This window comes from Nycticebus coucang, unplaced genomic scaffold, assembly GCF_027406575.1.
Source record: "Nycticebus coucang isolate mNycCou1 unplaced genomic scaffold, mNycCou1.pri scaffold_54, whole genome shotgun sequence".
Taxonomy (NCBI): domain Eukaryota; kingdom Metazoa; phylum Chordata; class Mammalia; order Primates; family Lorisidae; genus Nycticebus; species Nycticebus coucang.
Genome location: NW_026515584.1, coordinates 329,499 through 353,768, shown reverse-complemented (window position 1 = coordinate 353,768; position 24,270 = coordinate 329,499). Strand labels below are relative to the sequence as shown.

The 24,270-nt window shown below is 36.7% G+C and overlaps 1 protein-coding gene across 1 annotated transcript in view; it reads right to left on the bottom strand.

The window, feature by feature from the left end:
- LOC128579449 (ankyrin repeat domain-containing protein 26-like) overlaps nucleotides 1-22,650 on the bottom strand; it is a 32,145-nt gene extending 9,495 nt beyond the window's left edge. The window contains exons 1-6 of the mRNA XM_053581539.1: nucleotides 22,388-22,650; nucleotides 21,336-21,488; nucleotides 13,823-13,893; nucleotides 13,382-13,475; nucleotides 12,193-12,266; nucleotides 11,775-11,859 (exon numbers count right to left, since the gene is read on the bottom strand). Of these exons, the coding sequence (XP_053437514.1) occupies nucleotides 11,775-11,859; nucleotides 12,193-12,266; nucleotides 13,382-13,475; nucleotides 13,823-13,893; nucleotides 21,336-21,488; nucleotides 22,388-22,612 (702 nt within the window). The 5' untranslated portion in view covers nucleotides 22,613-22,650. The remainder of the gene's footprint in view (nucleotides 1-11,774; nucleotides 11,860-12,192; nucleotides 12,267-13,381; nucleotides 13,476-13,822; nucleotides 13,894-21,335; nucleotides 21,489-22,387) is intronic.
- Nucleotides 22,651-24,270: the final 1,620 nt, after the last annotated feature.

Here is a 24,270-nt window from a genome sequence, read left to right as displayed (position 1 = left end):
AATAGTTTAGAAATGTCTCATTGCATTATGCACATTAGGTTATTCTTCTTAGTAAAGTATCTCAAAAATGGGGAAAAAAAGTATCCAGTGTATTCAATACTAGTATGAAATCAGTATATAATCACCTACACATTCACAAGGAGGTCAGGAGCAGTGTAGGACCAGCATAGAAAGCAGGTGCCTGCTTGCAGAGGCTGGCCGACCCTCTGGCAGAGGGGTAAAGACAGGGAAGTACTGTCCTGCAGATTTTTTGGACTTGGGTGCTCACCACAGCTGCCTCGGGAGAGCCTGAGTGAGAGAGTGAACTTGAATGGTGCCCAGTGGCAGGGATTGAACTACCAGGCAGGGTGTAACTTTGATTAGGTTGGCTGCCATCAGAGGGCTGTCATTGTGGGAGGGCCACTGGGAAGAAACAGCCTGCAGGGTCCCAGCACGTGACTGGCTGTGGTGCACCTGATGAGCTGGGTAGCCATCATTGGGGTGAGGTGGATGGTTCTCACATCCCAGAAAAGCCACTTTGTGGCCAAGGGGCACTGTTTGGAATGTTGAGGTGTGTATCCTAAAAAGTCTGGTAAAAGCTTCAGGCCCCCACCCTGCTATGCCTGAATGTTAATGAAACCACCATGCCCTGACTGAGGGATAATAAGTCAGAAAGAAGGAAGCGGGTTTCCTCAGCAACTAGACAGTGGCTTCCCACATCCATCTTATATAGCAGAATCAGCATGTTTGTTTTGCATCTCCAACACCCAGAGTGCCACCTGAATTCCAGGTAATATATTGCTATCTGTATGTATATTTAAAATTTTTTCCTTCTAATTTTTTTAAGTTTTTCTTTCCTTGTGTTTTATTTTTTCATTTTTAATTTCTTGTATAATAAGGATTCCATTTTATGTTAGCATTTCTTTGCTTTTTAAACTTACTTTTCTATTTTTTCTTTCCTTCCTTTTTCTAGATTTTTCTCATCTTTCCTTCATAAATTTTTCAAATGAAAACTAAGGTATCCCTCTATCCCTACTTTTTCCCCCAAGGTTTATAATTTTATTTATTTTCTTAATTTTATTCTCATCTGTTTTGTTCTCTTTCATTCTGTATTTTATTTATGGGACAGAGCCTTGCTCTGGGGCCTAGGCTGGGGGTCCATGGCATTGGCATGGCTCAAGGAGGCCTTAAAACCTGGGCTTGGGTGTCCTTCTCACTTTAGACTTCCAAAGGACAGTATTAGTAGGTCCCCCCAGTGACACAAAGATGTTTTCCTTTTGTATATGGTGGAGGCAAGGTCTTGCTTTTGGTCAGGCTGATAAGGAGCTCTTGACTGTGGAGAACCCAACTTCCTTGGCCCCTCAGAGTCCTGAAATTGTATGTATGGGTCAATGCACCCTGTTGAACACCACTATTACTCCCGTATTTCTCTTCCTGTCCTTTCTTTTCTTTTTCTTTCACCCTTATTTTCTGTTTCTTTTCTCACTTCTCATTCATTTCTCTTTTCTTGTTTTTGTCCCTGTACCAAAAGGCCACTCCAACATTCAAGCACAGAGACAAGAACATTTAAGAAGAAGGACGTGAGAGGAAAAAGTAGGGGAAGGATATGGATAAAGAAGAAAGCACATATGAGGAAAAACCAACAAGAAAAAAAATCTGGCAACACGAAAAACCAAAAGATCACCCCTAAACTCAAGGGACCATGAGGCAGCTACCATAGAGGATCCTACCTAGAAGGAAATTATGGAATTAACATCAAGGGAATTTAGAGTATGGATGGCAAAAATGATGAAGGGAATTGAAGGGAAAGTGGATAATTACTGAAGAGAAATCCAAAAATTGACTTAAGAAGTGAATAAAAGATAGGAAAGAGGTACTAGACCTTAAAGAAATAAAGGAGTCACCCAGGGAAGTTGAAGATGCAGTAGAAAGTACAAATAACAGATTAGACCATGGAGAAAGAAGAATCTCAGAGCTAGGGGATATGTCTCTTGAGCTAACTCAGGCATTTAAAGAGGCATAAAAGAGTAAAAGCAGAGCTTAGAGAATTATGGAAATTCATGAAGCATACAAATACACAAATTAAAGTGATCCCTGAGGGGAAAGGATAATAACCCAAATGTATAGAAGCCCTTCTAGAGCATATTGTAAATGAAAATTTCCCAAGCATCACCAAGATTCTGACACAGTCCTCTTAGATGCATATCAAACTCTGGTTCATCTCAACAGACACATTGTAATGAACCTGTCCAAGGTCAAAATTAAAGGGAAAATTCTGCACGCAACCAAGAGTAAGCACCAATTTAATTATAAGAGCCAATCCATTAGGGTGACAGTGGACCTTTCAGCTGAAACTTTGTAATCCAGAAGAAGGTGGTCATTGACATTTAACTTTCTTGAATACAACAATTTTCAGCCCAGAATTCTGTATACTAGGTTTTTTTTTTTTTTTTTTTTTTTTGTAGAGACAGAGTCTCACTGTACCGCCCTCGGGTAGAGTGCTGTGGCATCTCACGGCTCACAGCAACCTCTAACTCTTGGGCTTACGCGATTCTCTTGCCTCAGCCTCCGGAGTAGCTGGGACTACAGGCGCCCGCCACAACGCCCGGCTATTTTTTCTTTTTGTTGCAGTTTGGCCGGGGCCGGGTCTGAACCCGCCACCTTCGGCATATGGGGCCGGCGCTCCACTCACTGAGCCACAGGCGCCGCCCTGTATACTAGGTTTTAAATTTGACAGAGAAATAAAATCTTTTATTGACATGCAAACATTGATGAAATCTGCCACTACACGTCCAGCTCTGCAGAAATACTCAGACCCATTCTCCATACTGACCATCACAATGGACCTCCAAGAAAATTAGACACCCAGAAACTGAAGAACAAAACATAGCTTCCACATTGGTGCAAAAAATAAAATTAAGCAATGGACCTTCACAAAATAAGGTGAATAGAACTCCACAATACTTAACAATTCTCTCAATGAATGGCTTGGAATCCCCACTGACAAGGCACAGACTGGGTGACTGGATAAAAAAGCACAATCCATCTATATGCTGTCTCTAGAAACACACCTAATGTTGAAGGACAAAAGAAGACTCAGGGTGAACCAGCAGTTAAGTAAGCGAGGAGATGATTACCATTTGCCTGAATTATTGTTTTCCAGGCCTTCATCCTTAGTCTTGTTTTATCCTTCAACATGTACAATCACCACATTATACCCCATAAATGCATTAAGGTACACAGTTATGATTTAATGAAGGAAAACATATTTAAAATATTAAAAAACAAAAGGAAATCAGAAAAGGAGGGGTTGCAAGTTTATTTTCAGAGACAATTGTATTTAAAGCAAAAAAGTAAGTAATAACAAAGAGGGTCACTATATACTGGTCAAGAGAAAAATAGAACAAGAGGACATTTCAATTCTAAAAGTATATAACACCCAACTTATATGGTCCCAGATTTATGAAGCAAACACTAATTGTCTGAACAATATAATATCCTACAACACCACAGTAGCTAGGGACTTTAACATTCCTCCAAGAGAACTGGACAGAGCCACTAAACAGAAACTACACATAGAAACAAGGAACTTGAATGCTACCCTAGATCAGTATGCTTAATAGACATATATAGAACACACAACCCCAAAGCCAATGAGAATATGTTCTTCTATCAGTCCATGGATCATTCTCCAGCCCACAGACACAAATCAAACCTCAACAATTTTTTTTGAAAATTTTAAATAATACTTTGCATCTTTTCAGTCCACCAGGGAATAAAGATAGAAATCGATTGCAACAAAAACCTTCATCCACACACAAAGTCCTGGAAACTACAAACTTTATGCTACATGACAGTTGAATCAAGGAGGATGAAAGAAGGAAATTATTAGATTTCATGAACAGCATAACAATGAAGCCACAGATTCCCAAAACCTGTGGGATACTGAAATAGATGTCATAAGAGGAAATTTCTTGCATTAGATACCAACATAAGAAATATGGAAAGAGAGCACATCAACAGCCTAATGAATCATCTCAAAGAAATGGAGAAGGAAGAGTAATCCAATTGCAAACCTAGCAGAAGAAAAGAAATAACCAAAATTAAATTAGAAATAAATGAAGTTGTAAACAAAAGAATCATTCAGAAAATCAATAAAATGGAAAGTTCGTTCTTTGAAAAGATAAATAAAATCAATAAACCTTTGGCCAGATTAAATAGAAAGATAGCATTAAAATCTCTAAAACCTCAATCAGAAACAAAAAAAGGGGAAATAACTACAGATACCACAGAGATACAAGAGATTATCTCTGTCTACTACAAGCAACTCTATGCCCAATAATTTGACAATGTGGACGAAATGGACCAATACCTGGAATCACACTGTGTCCCTAGACTTAACCAGGGAGAAATAGAGCTCTAGAACAGACAAATATCAAGCACTGAAATTTAAATAACAATAAAAAAGCTTCCAACAACAAAAAGAAAATCCCTAAACCACATGGCTTCACGAGAATTTGATGAAATCTTCAATGAAGAGCTTATACCTATCATGCAGAATGAATTCCAAAACACTGAGAAGAAAGAAACCTTCCCTAGCATGTTCTATGAAGAAAATATCACCCTGATACCAATACCAAGAAAAGACCAAAGTAAAAAGAGAACAACAGACCAATTTCACTAATGAATATCGACAGAAATATACTCAACAAAATCCTAGAAAATAATTTTATCTATACATTTAAAAAATTATATGTCATAATCAAGTCGGCTTCATCCCAGTGATGCTAAGATGAAGCTAGTTTAACCTACACAAGTCCATAAACATAATTCACCATATCAATAGAAGCCAAATAAAGACCATAAAATCCTCTCAATAGATGCAGAAAAAGCATTTGGCAATATTCAGCATCTTTTTCTAACAAGAACACTTAAGAAAATAGGCAGAGATGACACATTTCTTAATTGGTTGAAGCCTTCTGGGACAAACTCACAGCCAATTTCACACTGAATAAAGTTTTCCACTTAGAACTGAAACTAGACAGGATGTCCACCATCACCACTGGTATTCCACATAGCTCTGGAAGTTTTAACTAATGCAATCAGGAAAGAGAAGGACATTAAGTGGATACAAAAGATGGCCGAGGAGGTCAAACTTTCACTCTTTGCCAATGTTATCATTTTATACTTAGAGAACCCAACTGATTCAACTACACGACTCCTGGGAGTGATCAAGATATACAGTAATGGTGTGGAGTATAAAATCAATGTGCTCAAATCAGGAGCCTTTGTGTATGCAAATAACAATTAAGATGAGAGGCAAACAGGGACACAATACCCTTCAGAGCAGCTTCAAAGAAAGTGAAATACCTGGGAATATACTTAACCAAGGACATGAAAGATCTTTACAAAGAGAATTATGAAACCCTAAGAAAAGAAATAGCAGGAGACATGAATATATGGAAGAATATGTCATGTACACGACTGGGAAGATTTGCATTGTTACAATGTTTATAAAACCCAAAGTAATGTATGGATTCGATGTAATTACCATTAAAATACCAACATCATACTTTGAAGAAATGGAAGAAAGAGTTCTGCATGTTGTATGGAAACAATAAAAAAACCCATAAAGCCAAGGAAATTATTAATAATAAAAACAAATCCAGAAGTATCACTCTACCAGACTTTACATTATATTGTAAGTCCACAGTTATCAGAACAGCATGGTACAGGCACAAAAATAGAAATACAGGCATATAGAACAGAATAGAAAACGTAGAGATGAAACCAGCTTCTGATTGCTATCTGATCTTTGATAAACCAAACAAATAATCACTATTCAATAAATGGTACTGGGAGAACTGGATAATTCACATAAAAACTGAAAGTGGACCTGCACTTTTCGTCAACTTGCAAAAATTGAATTCAAGATGGATAAAAGTTTAAATCTAAGACATGAAATGATAAAAGTCCTAGAAGAAAGTGCAGGGGAAAACTTGATGATGTAGACCTGGGGAAAGATTTTATGAAGACTCTGTTGGCAATCCACGACAATACCAAAATTAAACAAATGGGACTTAATGAAGCTGGAAAGTCTCTGCACAGGTAAGGACACAAAAACTAAAGCAAGATGCCATTAATTCCCCACCCTCCACCTCCCTCCCTGCTCCCTCCCTTCTCTTTCCCCCTTCTCCCTATTATTACCTTGTAACTGGGTTATAGCTTTCATGTGAAGGTCCTACATTAGTTTCATAATAAGGGTGAGTACATTGGGTACTTTTTCTTCCATTCTTGAGACACTTTACTAAGAAAAATATGTTCCAGCTCCATCCATGTAAACATGAAAGAGGTAAAGTTTCCATCTTTTTTTAAGGCTGCATAATATTCCATGGTGTACATATACCACAATTTATTAATCCATTCATGGATCAATGGGCACTTGGGCTTTTTCGATGACTTAGCAATTATGAATAGGGCTGCAATAAATACTCTAATACAAATATCTTTGTTACAATGTGATTTTTGGTCTTCTGGGTATATGCCCAGTAGAGGAATTACAGGATTGAATGGCAGATCTATTTTTAGATCTTCAAGTGTTCTCCATATCTCTTTCCAAAAGGAATGTATTAATTTACATTCCCACCAGCAGTGCAAAAGTGTTCCCTTTTCTCCACATCCACGCCAACATCTCTGGTTTTGGGATTTTGTGATGTAGGCTAGTCTCACTGGAGTTAGATGGTATCTCAAAGTAGTTTTGATTTGCATTTATCTGATGATTAAAGATGATGAGCATTTTTTCATAAGTCTGAAGGCCATGTGCCTGTCTTCTTCAGAGAAGTTTCTCTTCAAGTCCTTTGCCCAGCCTGTGATGGGATCCCTTGTTCTTTTCTTGCTAATGCGTTTGAGTTCTCTGTGGATTCTGGTTATTAAATCTTTGTCAGAGACATAACCTGCAAATATCTTTTCCCATTCTGAGGGCTGTTTGCTTGCTTTACTTCCTGTGTTCTTGGCTGTGCAGAAGCTTTTTAGTTTGATCAAGTCCCAGCAGTAAATTTTTCAAGCAGCTTCAATTGCCTGGGGGATCCTTCTCATGAAAAACTCGCCCAACCCAATTTCTTCAAGGGTTTTCCCTGCACTCTCTTCTAGTATTTTTATAGTTTCATGTCTTAGATTTAAATCTTTAATCCAGTGAGAGGCTATATTGGTTAATGGTGAGAGGTGTGGGTCCAGTTTCAGTCTTCTACAGGTTGTCAGCCAGTTCACCCAGCACCACTTGTTAAATAGGGAATCTTTTCCCCACTGAATGTTTTTAATTGGCTTGTCAAAGATTAAATAACGGTAATTAGCTGGATTCATCTCTTGGTTCTCTATTCTGTTCCAGACGTCTACTTCTCTGTTTTTGTGCCAGTACCATGCTGGTTTTTTTGTTTGTTTGTTTGTTTTTGTGGTTTTTGGCCAGGCCTGGGTTTGAACCCACCACCTCTGGCATATGGGACCAGCACCCTATCCCCTTGAGCCACAGGCACTGCCCAGCATGCTGTTTCATCACTATTGATTTGTAGTATAGTCTGAGGTCTGGTAGAGTGATTCCTCCTGCTTTGTTTTTATTTCTGAGTAATGTCTTGGCTATTCGAGGTTTTTTCTGATTCCATATAAAACTAAGTATTGTTTTTTCAAGATCTTTAAAGTATGACAGTGGAGCTTTAATGGGGATTGCGTTGAAATTATATATTGCTTTGGGTAATATGGACATTTTAACAATGTTGATTCTTCCCAACCATGGCATGGTATATTTTTCCATTTGTTAACATTATCAGCTATCTCTTTTCTTAGAGTTTCATAATTTTTTTATATAGATCTTTCACATCCTTTGTTAGATAAACTCCAAAGTATTTCATCTTCTTTGGCACTACTGTGAATGGAATAGAGTCCTTAATTGTTTTTTCAACTTGACGATTGTAGGTATATATAAAGGCTACTAATTTATGAATGTTGATTTTGTAACATGAGACGCTGCTGTATTCCTTGATCACCTCTAAGAGTTTTGTAGTAGAGTCCCTAGTATTTTCCAGATATACAATCATATCATCTGCGAAGAGTGAAAGTTTGATCTCTTCTGACCCTATGTGGATACCCTTGATCGCCTTTTCTTCCCTAATTTTGCTGGCTAAAACTTCCATTACAATGTTTTTTTTTTTTTTTTTTTGAGATGGAGTCTTAAGCTGTCACCCTGGGTAGAGTGTAGTGGCATCACAGCTCACAGCAACCTCTAACTCCTGGGTTTAAGCGATTCTCCTGCCTCTGCCTCCCAAGTAGCTGGGACCACAGGTGCTGGCCACAACACCTGGCTATTTTTTGGTTTTAGTTGTCATTGTTGTTTGGTGGGCCTCTGCTTTGGATTTGAACCTGCCAGCTCAGGTGTATGTGGCTGGCACCTTAGCCGCTTGAGCCACAGGCACTGAGCCTACTTCCATTACAATGTTAAAGAGCAATGGAGACAATGGGCAGCCTTGTCTGGTTCCAGATCTGAGTGGAAATTATTCCAATTTAACTCCATTCAATATGATATTGGCTGTGGGTTTGCTGTACATGGCCTCTATTAGTTTAAGAAATGTCCCTTCTATACCAATTTTCTCAAGTGTTCTGATCATGAAGGGATGTTGGATGTTATCAAAAGCTTTTTCTGCATCGATTGAGAGAATCATATGGTCTTTGTTTTTTAATTTGTTTATGTTCTGAATTACATTTATAGATTTACGTATATTGAACCAGCCTTGAGACCCTGGGATAAAACCGACTTGGTCATGATGTATGATTTGTTTGATATGTTGCTGGATTCTGTTTGTTAGAATCTTGTTGAATATTTTTGCATCTATATTCATTAGTGATATTGGTCTACAATTTTGTTTTCTTGTTGGGTCTTTTCCTGGTTTGGGGATCAGGGTGATGTTTGCTTCATAGAACGTGTTGGGTAGTCTTCCTTCTTTTTCTACCTTTTGGAACAGATTGAGTAATCTTCAAGGGAATATGTGAATCCTAGTAAAAGTGGAATGTAAAGGTCTTAGCCAAATAACTAACAGAATGCCACAAAAGCTATGTTAACTAGTGTAATGAAAATGTGTCAAACGGTCTACGAACCAAGTTTATGGTGCCCCATGATCATACTAATGTACACAGCTATGATTTAATAAAAATAAAAAAAAAAACTAAAGCAAATAAAGAACCTTTGGAATGGGAAAAGATATTTGCAGGTTATTAATCTGACAAAGGGTTGATAATTAGAATCCACAGGGAATTCAGATTAATCAACATAAAAAGAATAAACAATCCCATCTATCACTGGGCAAGAGTCATGAACACAACCTATGAAGAAGACAAATGAATGGCTAACAAACATGAAAAAAAATGGTCTTAATCATCGCAGAAATACAATCAAAATCATTTTTAGATATCACTTAACCCCACTCAGAATAGCTTACATCACAGGGTCCCAAATGAGATGCTTGTGCAAATGTGGAGAAAAGTGAACATCTTTACACTGTTGTTGAGATTGCAAACTATAGAGTCTCTTTGGAAATAAGTAGGGAGAGTCCTCAAAGAACTCAAATTATACCTCCCATTTGATCCCACAATGCCACTACTAGGCATCTACCCAGAAGAAAAAAATGGCACCTTATCATAAAGACATCTGCATTTGATTATTGCTGCTCAGTTTACAATCACCAAGATGTGGAAACTACCCTAGTGCCCACCAACTCATGAATGGATTAACAAACTGTGGTATATGTATACTATGAAATACTACTTAGCCATAAAAAGATGGAGAATGTACATCTGGATAGTTAGAAAACATTCTTTTTAGTAAAGTATCACAAGAATGGAAAAGCAAGTATCCAATGGATTCAACAGTAATATGAAGCTGGTAGACCAACTAATACATGCCCCCACAAAACGAAAAGTCAATTTAACTCCAGTTGAGCTAAAGGGGGAGGAAAAAGGGGGAGAAGGGAAGGGGATCAGTGTGGTCCCACCTAATGGGCACATGTAAGAACATAGGGCACATCTCCCCAGAGTGAGAAACAATTATAATAGGGACTTTCCCTAACAAACTCAAAAACAAAACAAAACAAACCCCCACAAAGTTTAAGACTTCTCTATAATAAACATGCCTTTTTCCCTGTTTCTTGCAGCATTTCATTTATTTTTATTTTTACTTTCTATTTTAAATTTTATTTATTTCTGTTTTAAACTTTCTTTTATTTGAGCCAGGGTCTTGCTCTCACTCAGTACAATGCCATGATCATAGCTCATTGCAATCTCTAATATGAAGGCTCATGTTACTTTCTCACTGCAGCCTCTTGAATAGCTGGGACTATAGGGAAGCATCACCACACCCACACCTGGATAATTATTTTTTCTTTCTTTCTTTCCTTTTCCTTCCTTACTCCCTCTCTCCCTCCCTTCCTTCCTCAATTAAAAAAGAGGGTCATCAAGGCCATATCTTTCAGTCTTAGTTAGCTTTACCTCTCAGCACCACCTGCAGGTCCTTCCTTCCTTCCTTCTCTCCTTCCTTCCTTCCCTCCCTCCCTCCTTCCTTCCTTCCTTCCTCCTTACTTCCTTTCTTCTTTCCTTCCTTCCTTCCCTCCCTCCATTCTTCCTTTCTCTCTCTCTCCTCTCTCTCTCTTTTTTCTTTTCTTTTCTTTTCTTCCTTTTCTCTCTTTCCCTTCCCTCCCTCCCTTCCTTCCTTCCTTCCTTCCTACCTTTCTTTCTTCATTTCTTTCTTCTCTTTCTTTCTTCTCTCTCTTTCTTTCTTTTTGTTCTCACATTACCTAGGCTTGTCTACAGCTCCTGGTTTCAAGCCTTCTACAGTGCTTAGATTACAGGCATGAATCACCTCTTACAGCTTTTCTATCATCCTGTTTCTCCCCTTGCTTTGAACTCTATTTTTTTTTTTTTGAGACTAGGTATAACTTTGTCACCCAAGATCAAGTACAGTGCTACCATCACAGCTTGATGAAGTCTCTAATTCCTGGGCTCAAGTGATTCACCTGACTGGGCCTCCAAGGAGCTAGGACTACAGTTCACCATGATGGGCTAATTGGTTTATAGTTTTTGTAGAGATAGGCCCAGGCTTCAGGTGATCTTTTTGCCTTGGCCTTTTTACTTTGGCCTCATAAAGTGCTGGGATTCCATGGCATGACTGTGTATTAATATTCCTTAATACAAGGTCTCATCCAGAGATCTATTTTTCATCACTTTTTTAAACTAAAATCTTTTACAATCCTACACTTCCAATTAAAAAAGAGGGCCATCAAGGCCATATCTTTGAGTTTTAGTTTGCTTTACCTCTCAGCACTACCTGCAGGCACTGACTAGGCCCTTCCCTGTGCTCCTGGATGAGCATCTATCCTGAAATCTCCAAACCTGAAATCCAAAATGCTTCAAAATGTTATTCATCTTACATATAAAGATGACAGCACAAGTGGAAAATTACACATCTGAATTCATGTGACAGGTTTCATTGAAAACACACATCTTTGTTTCATGCAAAATTTAGTACTTAAAAATATTATATCAAGTTACATTCGGGCTTTGTGCATAAGTTGTTCATGACGCATTAATGAATATTGTGTTTAGACTTGGATCCCATCCTCAAGATATTTTATTGTGTATATATAAATATTCTAAAATCTGAAATACTTCTGGGCATTTGGGGTGCAGAATGTACAGCCTGTACTAGTAGAGAAAAAAAGTTCCTTTTAAGTATGATAGAACGTAAGAGATTGACTTACTGAACTTGCAGATGACACGTACTTCTCAATGCAGTCCAGTGCCTTTCCAAAGTTTACTTTCATTTTTGAATTTTCTTTTTCAAGGCTAAAATACATATTATAAAATAATTCTTATCACAGATAAATTTTTAAAATGCCATAAAGCTTGTGAACAAATATCTAAAGGCATAATTAGAGAATTTCTCAAAGTTTAACAAAGCAGATGATTTGGCAAAGGTATTTTTCTAGGTGTCTTTTTGGAAAATGTATAAAATTTTGAAAAAATATACAAAGGCATGCATTTCAAAATAGCTTAAAGTTGAAACTTTCCTTGGCTTCACACAAACATACTTATTATCTGAACAGATACAATCTCATATTACACTGCTATTTGCTTTATGAATACTCAAGTTATTTTGTGTGCTGCTTTTAACTGTACCTTTGCATGCGGTCTTCCATCATCCTTTTACATTTTATAGTCTCTGCTAACTGATCTTCCAGAGATTTCTGCACCTAAAACAAAAGATTAAAAATAATTTACACTTGGAAAAACAAAATGTCCACCAATGGATTAATGGATAAATGAAATGTGGTATACATAAAAATATTATTCTTGGGCTATGACAATGTTTTTATTAAAATCTTACTACCCAAATCATTAATTTTAGGAATTAAGTCAATTTCTTTTGTAAAGTCAAGGGGACAGGCACTACTTGCAATAAGTACTATCACTATGAAGGGGATAGATATTTTTATCAGAGACGTTTTTCATATTGTCTACCATATTCTTATACGCAGGTTGTCCCTGACTTGGGATCCTCCAACTTCCTATTGTTTGACTCCATAATGATGTGAAGCCCTTGCAAGTTTGACATAATGATGATGGCCACCTTAATTTTTTTTACTTTAAAATGATATGAAACACCCCAATTTCAATGTACGTTGAATTTTGATTCATGATCCTTCCCAGGCTAGCAATATGTGGTATGAGGGACATACAATGCTTTATTATAGACAGACTTATACTAGATTATTTTTTCTTTTTTTTTTTTTTTTTTTTGGCCTGGGCTGGGTTTGAACCCACCACCTCAGGCATATGGGACCGGCGCCCTACTCCTTGAGCCACAGGCGCCGCCCAACTAGATTATTTTTTCAACTGAAGGCTAATGTAAGTGCTCTGAACATGTTCCAGGTAGGCTAGGCTAAGTGAGGATGGGTTTATTGGGATATAACCCCATTGAAAGTCAGTGAGCATCTGTACTACAGGTTGAGCATCTTAATATTAGAACCTAAAATACAAAATGCCCCCAAATCCTAATCACTTTTAGGGTCAAAATGACATTCCAAATGGAAAATTTGACATCTGACTTCATGTGCCATGTTGCAGTGAAAACATCCTTGCTTCATGCACAAAATTATAAAACATTACATAAAATTATCTTCAGGGTGTGTGAATATGGTGTATATATTACAAATAAATTTGGGTTTAGACTTGAATTCCCTTCCCAAGATATTTCAATATGCATGTACAAATATTAAACAATCCAAAACATTTCTAGTCCAAAGCATTTTGAGTAAGATACACTCGGCCTATTCTGCCACAGAACAAAAATAAGAGATTAACTTACGAAACTTGCACTTGACAAGTCTTTCTCATACTGGTTGAGTTTTTCGGCTTGGTCTTTGACAGTAAGTTTTAATTTGGAATTTGCCATTTTGATCCTAAAATATAATTTTTAAAATAATTAATGTCAGATAATTTTTTAAAATATCATGCAATTTTTGAACAAACACTTGAAGGTATGTTTATGTGAATCCTTAGATATTTGAAAAGTAGATGATTAAACAACTATATCATTTTTCTAGCAATGTCCATGCATAATGTGCAAAATTTAGAAACAAAGTAAAAAAAAATATGCATTTCGAAATAGCTTAAAGCTGAAAATTTTCCTAAGATTCACACAGATATAGTTACTATTACAACTAGCACTAGTCTCAAACTGTAACACTTATTTTCTTTATAATACTCAAGTCTTTTTATTTTTCTTTTTTGCTGCTTGAAAGCATACTTTTTCCATTGGTCTAGCATCTTCTCGGCACGGTGTCCTTCCTCTTTGAGTTGATCCTCTACTTCTTGAAACTAAAACAAAGATTAGAAAAATGTTTACACTTGGAAATGACCCACATTTCCCTCACTGGATGGACAGCTAAAAAATGTAGCATATAGAAAACAAGGTTTTTAGACTAACACACTATTTGCATTAAAAATAATAATGATCTAGTACAAATCTGCTCATCACCTGAAGAGATTTTTTAGCTAAATTTCATTGGAACCCTGACACACCCCTTCATTCTGCATATTATTTATAGATACTTTTCTGCCATCACTGCACAGTGGAGCTGTTGCAACAGGAATCTTCTGGATCATAAAACCTAAAATATACTATTTGGCCCTTCACAGAGAAGGTTATCTACTCCTGTTACAGGATGAAAACACATTATTCTTGCTTTTACAAATTATATTGTATTATTATTAATTTTACAAATTATATTGTATTACATAAATACTATTAAATACTCAATAAATACACTATTCTTAATTTTACAAACTATATTGTATGAGATAAATACTCAAATTTATAAAATTGATAAAATGGGGAAAGAGAAGATTACATTATGATAAGCATGTATATTTTGTATTCTAAGATCACAACATCAACTTTTATTATTTTATTTTATTCACATTTAATTTTATTGTAACAAGGCAACTTATATACTTTCAGCATCTAACACTCACCATCATCTTTTCTTTTAGGAAAAGGAAAAGGACTTTTAAAAATAAATGGGAAGAAAAGTACAACAGAGAATGTCAACCCCAAAGTTAAGTCGCAAGGCTTAAGTTTTCACTAGGAGAGAATTTAATCTAAATGTGTCACCTTAAACTGTGAGGATGACTATTAAACTTTGCAATTAAACATGACAAAGGAGAGGCCATGATGTTAAAATTACCACTTAACCTACCCAGTCACGTCAAAGCTATGTTTTACTAACCATCGTGACCAGATGTTTATTTTATTTTTTTTCTTTTTGTGAACATGAGCAAGTAGACAGGCACAAGTTGGTAAATGCTAACTGTCCATATTCATAGACACATTGTAGTCTCTGAGCCAATTTACAGGGAAAATAGAGAAAAGGCTAGAACTTTGTGCACTGCTACACGGGGGACAGCACCCTTCAGCTTCCCACAGAGCAAGGGGACCAGGTTTTCCTTTTTCTCTCACATCTCAGTTGTGTGTATGCTTCAGATGACAACCAGATGTCTCATGGAATAGTTTGAGAGGTGGACATTTACAGAGGCCAAAAGATCTGGGTTTGAGTACTGGCTCCACCAGTACTAGCTGTGTGACCTTTAGCAAATTAGCAACTTGGTTTCTTCATCTACAACATGGACAGAATAGCACTGATTTCCTCATGTGGATGTTGGGAAGACTGAACTGGGGAATACACGTAATGCACTTAGAAAAACGTGAGGCACATGGTGAGTGGCATATAATATTTACTATTAACATCTTGTTGTATTTTATGTTCTAATTTTATAGTTTAGGCAGGTGACATGCCAATGAAAATGGTCCCCGATAGCTGCACTCAACTATCTCCACACTACTGAAATGGGCAATAAATGCATAGCATGATGCCCACAACAGTCCCAAATTCTGTAGATAACAGTCACCAACTCCAGTAGCCAGCAGCGTTTTCGTCCACTCATAAGAATTCATGGCTTACCTGTCTCCATAGCAATCAGTGGGATGGATGACCATGCACTGCAGTGCACAGAGCATCTTCTAGAGTGAGTTGTATGGAACTTACATGACCCCAGGCAATAGCCTCAACCTGAAAACACTGTACTCCATTGATAAATCAAGGCGCCTTGGGCGGCGCCTGTGGCTCAAGGAGTAGGGTGCCGGTCCCATATGCCGGAGGTGGCGGGTTCAAACCCAGCCCCGGCCAAAAATCTCACACACACACACACACACACAAAAAAAAAAAAAAAATAAATAAATCAAGGTGCCTTGATCACTTCATTCCCAGCAACTGGATATGATGGGCTGCACTAGCAAGCACTCTGATGATCAAGTTAAGGTCATGTGCTGTGGTAGATCAGAAAGGCCAGAGCTTTTCAGTTGGAAAGGCAATTATCAATCTATAAGTCCCAATTCTGACTTTGTAATGAAGGAGTACTAATTTAATTTTTTTTTCTATAGTGAGAATGATATGAATATATTTTTTTTCCTGCTGGTTGCATCTACATTCACTTATTTATTTGGTTGAACACTTTCCTTGGAAATTAAATTAGTATTAGCAGGAAAGAAGCAGACTGGTTTGGCCCTAACTCATTAAAACAAACAAAGAAAAAAACAAAAAACAGAAAAATATTTTCTTGCTACTGTTGAAACAGCAACGAACAATAAGAAAGCACTAGAGGAAATATTTCAAACTTTATCAATATTAAATAAGATTACATGAGGAGATAAGCAAAGACATAGAGTACTTTCCAGATGTATATCTTTGAAGGAGATAAGGAAATCAAAATATAATTCCTTGGTATAGAGAATATTTTCAATGAAAAGGCCATTTTTGATTAGAATACACTAGTCTCTCCTCTATAAAACCTGAATAACTTGATTTAGAATCAGAAAAGGGGCTGCTGGAGTCCTTATCAAATAGGCCTGGCCCTAATGTCCTTTGAAGCACTGAGACCTGTCTCTCAGGTTAAACTGCAACTCAGTCTGTTTCCCTCCATCTACCCATCATCCCTCGCAGCCACTTGCTACACATATATTTTACAGTTTCTCTCCCCCCTCCCTTCTAAAAGGCATCTTTAAAAGCCACTGACTATCACTGAAACATTGGGCAATCATTCATACCCCCCATGTGCATGGTATTTGGAAATAAACCTTTCTCTCATTATTACTATAACTGTGAGTTGATCTTTTCAGCACATCAACCTAGGGGAAAAGGGCAAGTTTCCCTGAGACTCCCCTTCACCCTCTTTCCATATAATTTCCTTAATTCCCCAATTACAAACTTCATTGGGAAGATATTGCAATGGATAAATCACAGCTAGACATATTTACAAAATACTTTTCACTAAATTCTGTTAAATACCATCTATTAATTATAAAATAACTTGGGAAAAGTCACTGAAATATATATCCCAAATACAGAAAATTAGTAACAATAGCAAGAAAGAGTTTTTTTCTGTTTTTTTAATAAAAAAGTTCCAATTTTATATTTTATTGCTTAAAATATATTTAGAATAAAATTTTATTATATCAATTATCAGTATAGTATAAAGTATTTAATAATATTCTAACAAATGTTAATCTAAAACATTTTCAATTTATATAAGGATAACTTATAGGCATATCAACTTTTGCTATTAAATCACAGCTGTGTACATTAATGCAATTATAGGGTACAATGTGCTCGTTTTATATACAACTTAGATATTATTCTCACCTTAAGCAAATTTATAATTGAACAAGATGACTCTTCATGAAAAAATAAAAGCCCTCAGAATGGGAGAAAATATTTGCAGGTTATACCTCCGATAAAGGTTTAATAACCAGAATCCACAGAGAACTCAAACGTATTAGCAAGAAAAGAACAAGTGATCCAATCACAGGGTGGGCAAAGAACTTGAAGAGAAACTTCTCTAAAGAAGACAGACACACGGAATACAGACACATGAAGAAAAGCTCGTCATTCTTAATCATCAGAGAAATGCCAATCAAAACTACTTTGAGATATCACCTAACCTGAGTAAGAGTAGCCCACATAACAAAATCCCCAAACCAGAGATCTTCGCATGGATGTGGAGAAAAGAGCACAATTCTACACTGCTGGTGGGAATGCACACTAATATATTCCCTTTGGAAGGATGTTTGGAGAATACTTAGAGATCTAAAAATAGACCTGCCATTCGATCCTATAATTCCTTTACTAGATATATACCCAGAAGACCAAAAATGACAATATAACAAAAACATCTGTACCAGGATGTTTATTGCAGCCCAATTCATAATTGCTAAGTCATGGAAGAAGCCCAAGTGCCCATCAACCCACGAATGGACTAGCAAATTGTGGTACATGTATAACATGGAACATTATGCAGCCTTAAAGAAAGATGGAGACTTTACCTCTTTCATGTTTACATGGATGGAGCTGGAACATATTCTTCTTAGCAAAGTATCTCAAGAATGGAAGAAAAAGTATCCAATGTACTCATCCCTACTATAAAGCTAATGTATAGCTTTCATATGAAGGCTATAACCTAACTATAGCTCAAGAATATGGGGAAAGGACCAAGGGAAGGGAAGGGAGAGGGGAGGTTATGGTGGACGGAGGGTAAGGGGTGGGGCCACATCACAGTGCATCTTAGAATGGGTACAGGAGAAACTTACTAAAGGTAGAATACAAATGTCTACATACAATAAGCATGAAAATGCGATGAAGGCTATGTTGAACAGTTTGATGAGAATATTTCAGATTGTATATGAAACCAGCACATTGTACCCCTTGATTGCACAAATGTACACAGCTATGATTTAATAATAAAAAAATTAAAAAAAGCAATGCAAAATGAAGGACTAACTTATTCTGCACAGATTAGATAACAAGTACTAAAGAATAAAGTCAATGAAAGTCAGAACACTCAGAGAAAGTTTCATGAAGAAGGAAAAATTGTGCTCAGGTCTGAATGAGGTTAGATGATCAGAAGCTAAAAAAGCGGGAAGCACAGCATGAGCAAGGCAGAGAGATGGTCAAATCTGCTAACTAACTGAGGATGATAGTCAATGGCAGGGAAATAAAAACACGTCCGCTTGATATCATTTAAATTAATGTTCATGGGACTATGATGCATTGGTGGCAAAAAGTAGAAACAAACCTAAAGGTCCAGCAAGTGAAGAATCGATCACCAGTAGGACCACACAATAGAACAGTACCAGACCATGAAAAGAAATGAAGTATTGATCCATACTACAACATGGATTCATCCTGAAAACACGCTTTGTGAAAGAATCCAGTCACAAAGGACTAAGTAGTATATGGCTCCATTTATAAGAACTGTCTACAAAACAGCATGGCACTGGCACAAAAATAAAGATGTAGATCTATGAAATTGGATAGAGAGTTTAGAGATGAACCTAGCCACATATCGCCATTTAATCTTTGAAAAGCCTACAAAGAGCATGCAATGAGGAAAAAGATCCTTATTTAACAAATGGTGCTGGAAGAACTTGTTATCCACATGTAGAAGACTGAAACTGGACCTGCACCTCTCACCATTGACAAAAAATTGATTCTTCGTAGATGAAAGATTTAATTATAAGACACAAAACAATAAAAATTCTAGGAAAGAGTGGGGGAAAACACTTGAATACATTGGCCTGGGAAAAAACTTTGTGAGACAGACCCTCTTAGCAATTACAGCAACACCAAAAATCAATACCTGGGACTTGATCGAGCTTAAAAGCTTTTGCACACCTAAGGCTATCGCAAATGAAACCAACAGCCAGCCTTGAAATGGGAGAAAGTTTTTGCATGTTGTGAATCTGACAAAGGCCTGATAACTAGAACGTACACAGAACTCAAATTGAACCATAAGAAAGTATAAACAACCCTCTCTATAAGTGGGCAAGAGATTTGAACAGAAACTTCTCTGAGGATGACAGACGAATGTCCATCAAACACTTGAAAAAATGCTCATTGTCTTTTAATCACCAGTGAAATGCAAATCAAAACCACTCTAAGATATCACCTAACCCCAGCAATCCCAGAACTACAGATGCTATTGTGGATATGGAGAGAAGGGACTCTTCTACCATGCTGGTGGGATTGCAAAATAATACAGCCTTTTTGGAGAGAAGTATGGAGGATCCTCAAAAATCTAAAAGTAGACCTACCATTTTGACGCTGCAATCCCATTACTAGGTATCTATCAAGAATAAGAAAAATCATTTTACCACAAAGACATTTGCGCTAGAGTGTTTACTGTGACTCAATTCATAATTGCCCAGTCATGGGAGCAACCTAAGTGTCCATCAACCTATGAATGGATCAACAAACTGTGGTATATGTATACCATGGGATATTATTCAGCCATTAAAAAGATGGAGACTTTACATCTTTTACATTTACCTGGATGGAATTGAAATATATTCTTTTTAGTAAAGTACCATAAGAATAGAAAAATAAATATCCAATATGAAATATATACCTCCATACCTATATGAAATCAATATATAAACAATTACATGCTCATAAGAACAATAAAACACTCTTATAGTCCAGTTTGTGGGTAGAGTGAAGCGGGGTGGGGAACGTTTGGCAGAGTGAGGGAGGGCATGAGGCAAGATCTCACCTATTGTGCACATTGTGAGGATGTATAATATGTCCCTTGGAAAAAAATAAAATAAAATTTGATTGATAAAGTCTCCTTCCCCCCCCACCCCGCCACCCCGCCACCCCAAAAATGAACTGTCTAGATAAGCAAATCTATGGAGATAAAGGTAGATGGTGGTTGCCCAGGCCTGGGGAAAGTGGAGGGATATGATTAGGGTGGAGGTTATGGTTATAAGATGTGGGGTTTCTTTTCACATTGATGCAAATGTTCTGAAATTGATTGTGATGATGGTTCCACAACCCTGTGAATATACTAAGAGACATTAAGTGGTGAACTGCATGGTATGTGAATGAGACCTCAATACATTTGCTTTTAAAAATCCAATGGCAGGATCTGGATAATTTTCTTAATTCTTTATTTTGGATGTACCTCCTATCCAAGACCTGAATATTTCTGTGCTTTTACAATATAATTAAAGTGAAATGGAAATGAAGGCAATTAACTTTGCAAAGAGTTTATAAATTAACCTAAAACATTTTCATTTTATTTATTTATTTATTTATTTATTTTTTTTTTAGAGACAGAGTCTCACTTTATGGCCCTCTGTAGAGTGCCGTGGCCTCACACAGCTCACAGCAACCTCCAAGTTCTGGACTTAAGCGATTCTCTTGCCTCAGCCTCCCGAGCAGCATTTTCATTTTAGACAAGAATATAAAGGCCTTTCTCTATGAGTTAACCTGAAATCCGTGAAATAAGTATACACAGATTTTGTATCCATTCACAAAACTGAAGATATGTTCTGGAACATTTCATTAGACATTACCCTGATTTAATCTGGCTTGCCTCACAATGGCAATAGAGAAATCACTGACAACTACTGCTTAACAGGAAAAATGTCTCACAACTTCTGTGAAAAATGATGCATAATCCTCGACTTTCCTAAGGGCATATATTATAAGAAAATATGGTATATTTCTAAGTAATTTTAAGGAAAAGTGAAAGAATGAAAGTCAGAATTTAAGAAATAAGTACATGATAAAAATAATAAAATTGTACAAAACTACTCATAATGAAAATATAAAAAGAAAGCTGTCACCTGCAGCTAGTGTTCTAAAACACTTTATTTTATTGGATCAGCTCTAGATTAACGGGTGGCATGTTAATTATGTACATACTTGGTTTGTCATCTGACTTATTTTTCTCATTGAATGTTGGGTCTCATCTTCTAAATGAATGTGACAACGTGATGTAGTTTCTAGTAACGTCTCCGATCTGGATAGTTTTTGCATGGTATCACACAGTTCTTGGCGAAGTTGTCTCAAAACTGCCTGGTAAGATATTTTTGTTGCAGATATTATAAACACTTTATTATTAGGATGTGTTAATAATATTTAACTTTAACATATATACCTTGAAGATTATCATCACATACATTGCATTGACTCACCTTCTTTTCCTCCTGTGTACACATTCCTGTTGACCACTAAATTTGGCTAAGGACACTAAGGAAAGTGCTACCTCCCCCCCAAGTCAGTATTCTACTGCTCAGACAACAGATTCAGTCCTCTATTCATTCCTCCCCTCATGAATGTGAAATGCATAAGGACCAACTGAAGGCTTAAAAGGAATGTGAAATGCATAACAAAAGATTCATATGCATGTGGATGGGATAGTGGTGGCAAATTCTACCCTGTAAAATGGTTTCTTTCTTTTTGATTAGAAGCTCAGATCAGCCTCAAAGTTTCTCACAAATTCAGTCCTCTGCTCAAACTCTCCCAATAATCCCTATTTTAGAATAAAAGTAAAATTCCAATGGCTCCTGCAGGCCCTAAGTAAGCTGGCCTCCACCTCCCTCCCTAATCTCAACTCCTGCAAGTCCTACCCCTACTCAGCTTCCTACTCACTTTTTTCTGCTTCGGCTCTGTCTTAAAATGAGGCAACATAAAGACACTAAAATTATGATTTCAGCATTTTTACTCTATGTCTATTAACAATTTATAACTTAAACTCTTAAAATGTTGTAAGTGACACACTGTCTTTACTCAAGGTAAAACATTTCTCAGCACTAACTTTTATTTGCTGGAAACAAGGTATGTTTCTAGGCTGATATCACAAATATAGATCTAGATAGTCTCACATTCAACCAGATACGATGCTTAGTCACTACCAAATACCACTTCACTTTTCTTTTTGGAAGTTTGAAAAATGTTTATTTCTTGATACTTACTTCTCTTTTCACTTTCTCTTTTTTATATTGGTACTGCCTTTCTTTTAAGTGATTGCATTCATCAAGCAACTTCTTGTTTTCCTCTTCCAAAAGCAGACTGTACCTTTCATGCCCTACTTCAAGAGCCTTCACCACTGCAGCACACGGGCTGTCTCTGCTGTGTTTTGCCTTCTCTTTATCTGCAGAATCCTTGTGAACATCATCCAGCTGTTGTTGAAGTGACATAGTTTTACATTGCAGTCCGGTCAGTCTCTGCTCTAAAGACTCCTGCTTTACAATGTACATACTCACTGTTCTTTGTTCACTTTGATACTTCAGTTGAATGTTCTGCTTTTCAAACTGTGCTTCCATCAGGTCTCTCTGTGCACCTTCTAGAGCAAAACTCTTCTCTCGAAGAGCATCTTTCATGTGACAAAACTCAGCTTGCAGGCAACTGAATTTCTCTTCTGCATCACAGAGTTGTTGGAAAAGGGTTTCAGCACGAGAGTTCATATACTCCAGTGTACCAGACCATTCTTCTTTTGTTCTCTGGACAATGAAGGCAAGGTCTCTTTGGGAGACCTGACTTTGGTGACGCTCATTGTTAGCATCTGCCAGTCTGAGACGGTGGGCTTCAAGTTCTGCTTCTAGTTTTTCCTGGTTTTCTTTCGCTTCCTTCAGTTTGGCTTGTAGCACTTTATTCTCGTCTCGTAGTATGTTGAGCTGGCCATTATACTGGGCTGTTACTTTCATTAACCTTTCTTCACTGAGCTTTACAGCATTTTGAAGATCATCAGTCTTGTCTTTGATGATTTCCAAGTCCCGCAAGTGTTTCTTGTCTATCTCCTCATTGTTCATTTTCATTCTTTCTACTTTCAATCTTAGTCTGACAATTTCTTTGTTCAGGAGATCTCTTTCATGTTCATGCCTTTGACAATTCTAAGTAAAAGAAAGGAAACTTTTAGCTATCACTCAATAAAATATCACGATTTCCCCAGAAAGTAAATAATAACATGCACATTTATGAAATGAAAGGGTTGTAAAAAGCAGCTAACTGGGCAAAGAAGCTGGATCCAAACCTCAAACCTTATAGAGCATAAATTCCTGAAAGTTCAAAAATTTACATGAATGCAATGAATCTGTGAAAGCAAAAAAGAAATCAGTAAAGAATTTTTATGAATCTCCAAATTGGAAAAGGCTTTCTTTGAATGACAACAAATCCAAATGCACAAAACTCTAATAACTGTGACACACTAGAAAGTTGGGTGTACACTCTGGTGTCTAACCTACATCCCCCTCCATAGTAGGAGCCTCAGCTCTGCGTACACTAGAACAGGCAAAATTTGCCAACGTTCTTTAAGTTTTTTTTCTGAGAGCATTCTATAGATATTCTACTCTTCTAACATTTTTATCCTAAGTTATAACAATTATATCTATTGATAAATGACAAATCTAGGCATTGTGCAAAGCATTTCTCTATATATCAATTAACTCAGTTACTGATCACAATTCTGAAAAGGAGAGATTAAACGTATAAGCCCCTTGTAGGATTTTCCTCAGTCTTCTGATCCTAACCCATGAGGCTCATCTACCAAATCACAGTTACCTCTCTGGAATAAATAGATAAATGCAAAATAAGCCTGATATTTCAAAACACAAATGACAAATAAGATAAAATTTGCAGAGGTCTTCTTAGAAAATCATGAGATTACTTTAGATTATAATACATTTTGTTTCTTTCCTCTTCATAATGTTTGAAGTTGTAATAAATGTGAAATAGGGGAAAAAAATCACTGAACTATTTTACTAGGAACAAAACCCCTAATAAGTCATCATTAAGTATATATTATGGTATATTATTTTAAAAAATTCTTTGTATTGAAATAAGATACTACTTGGATGCC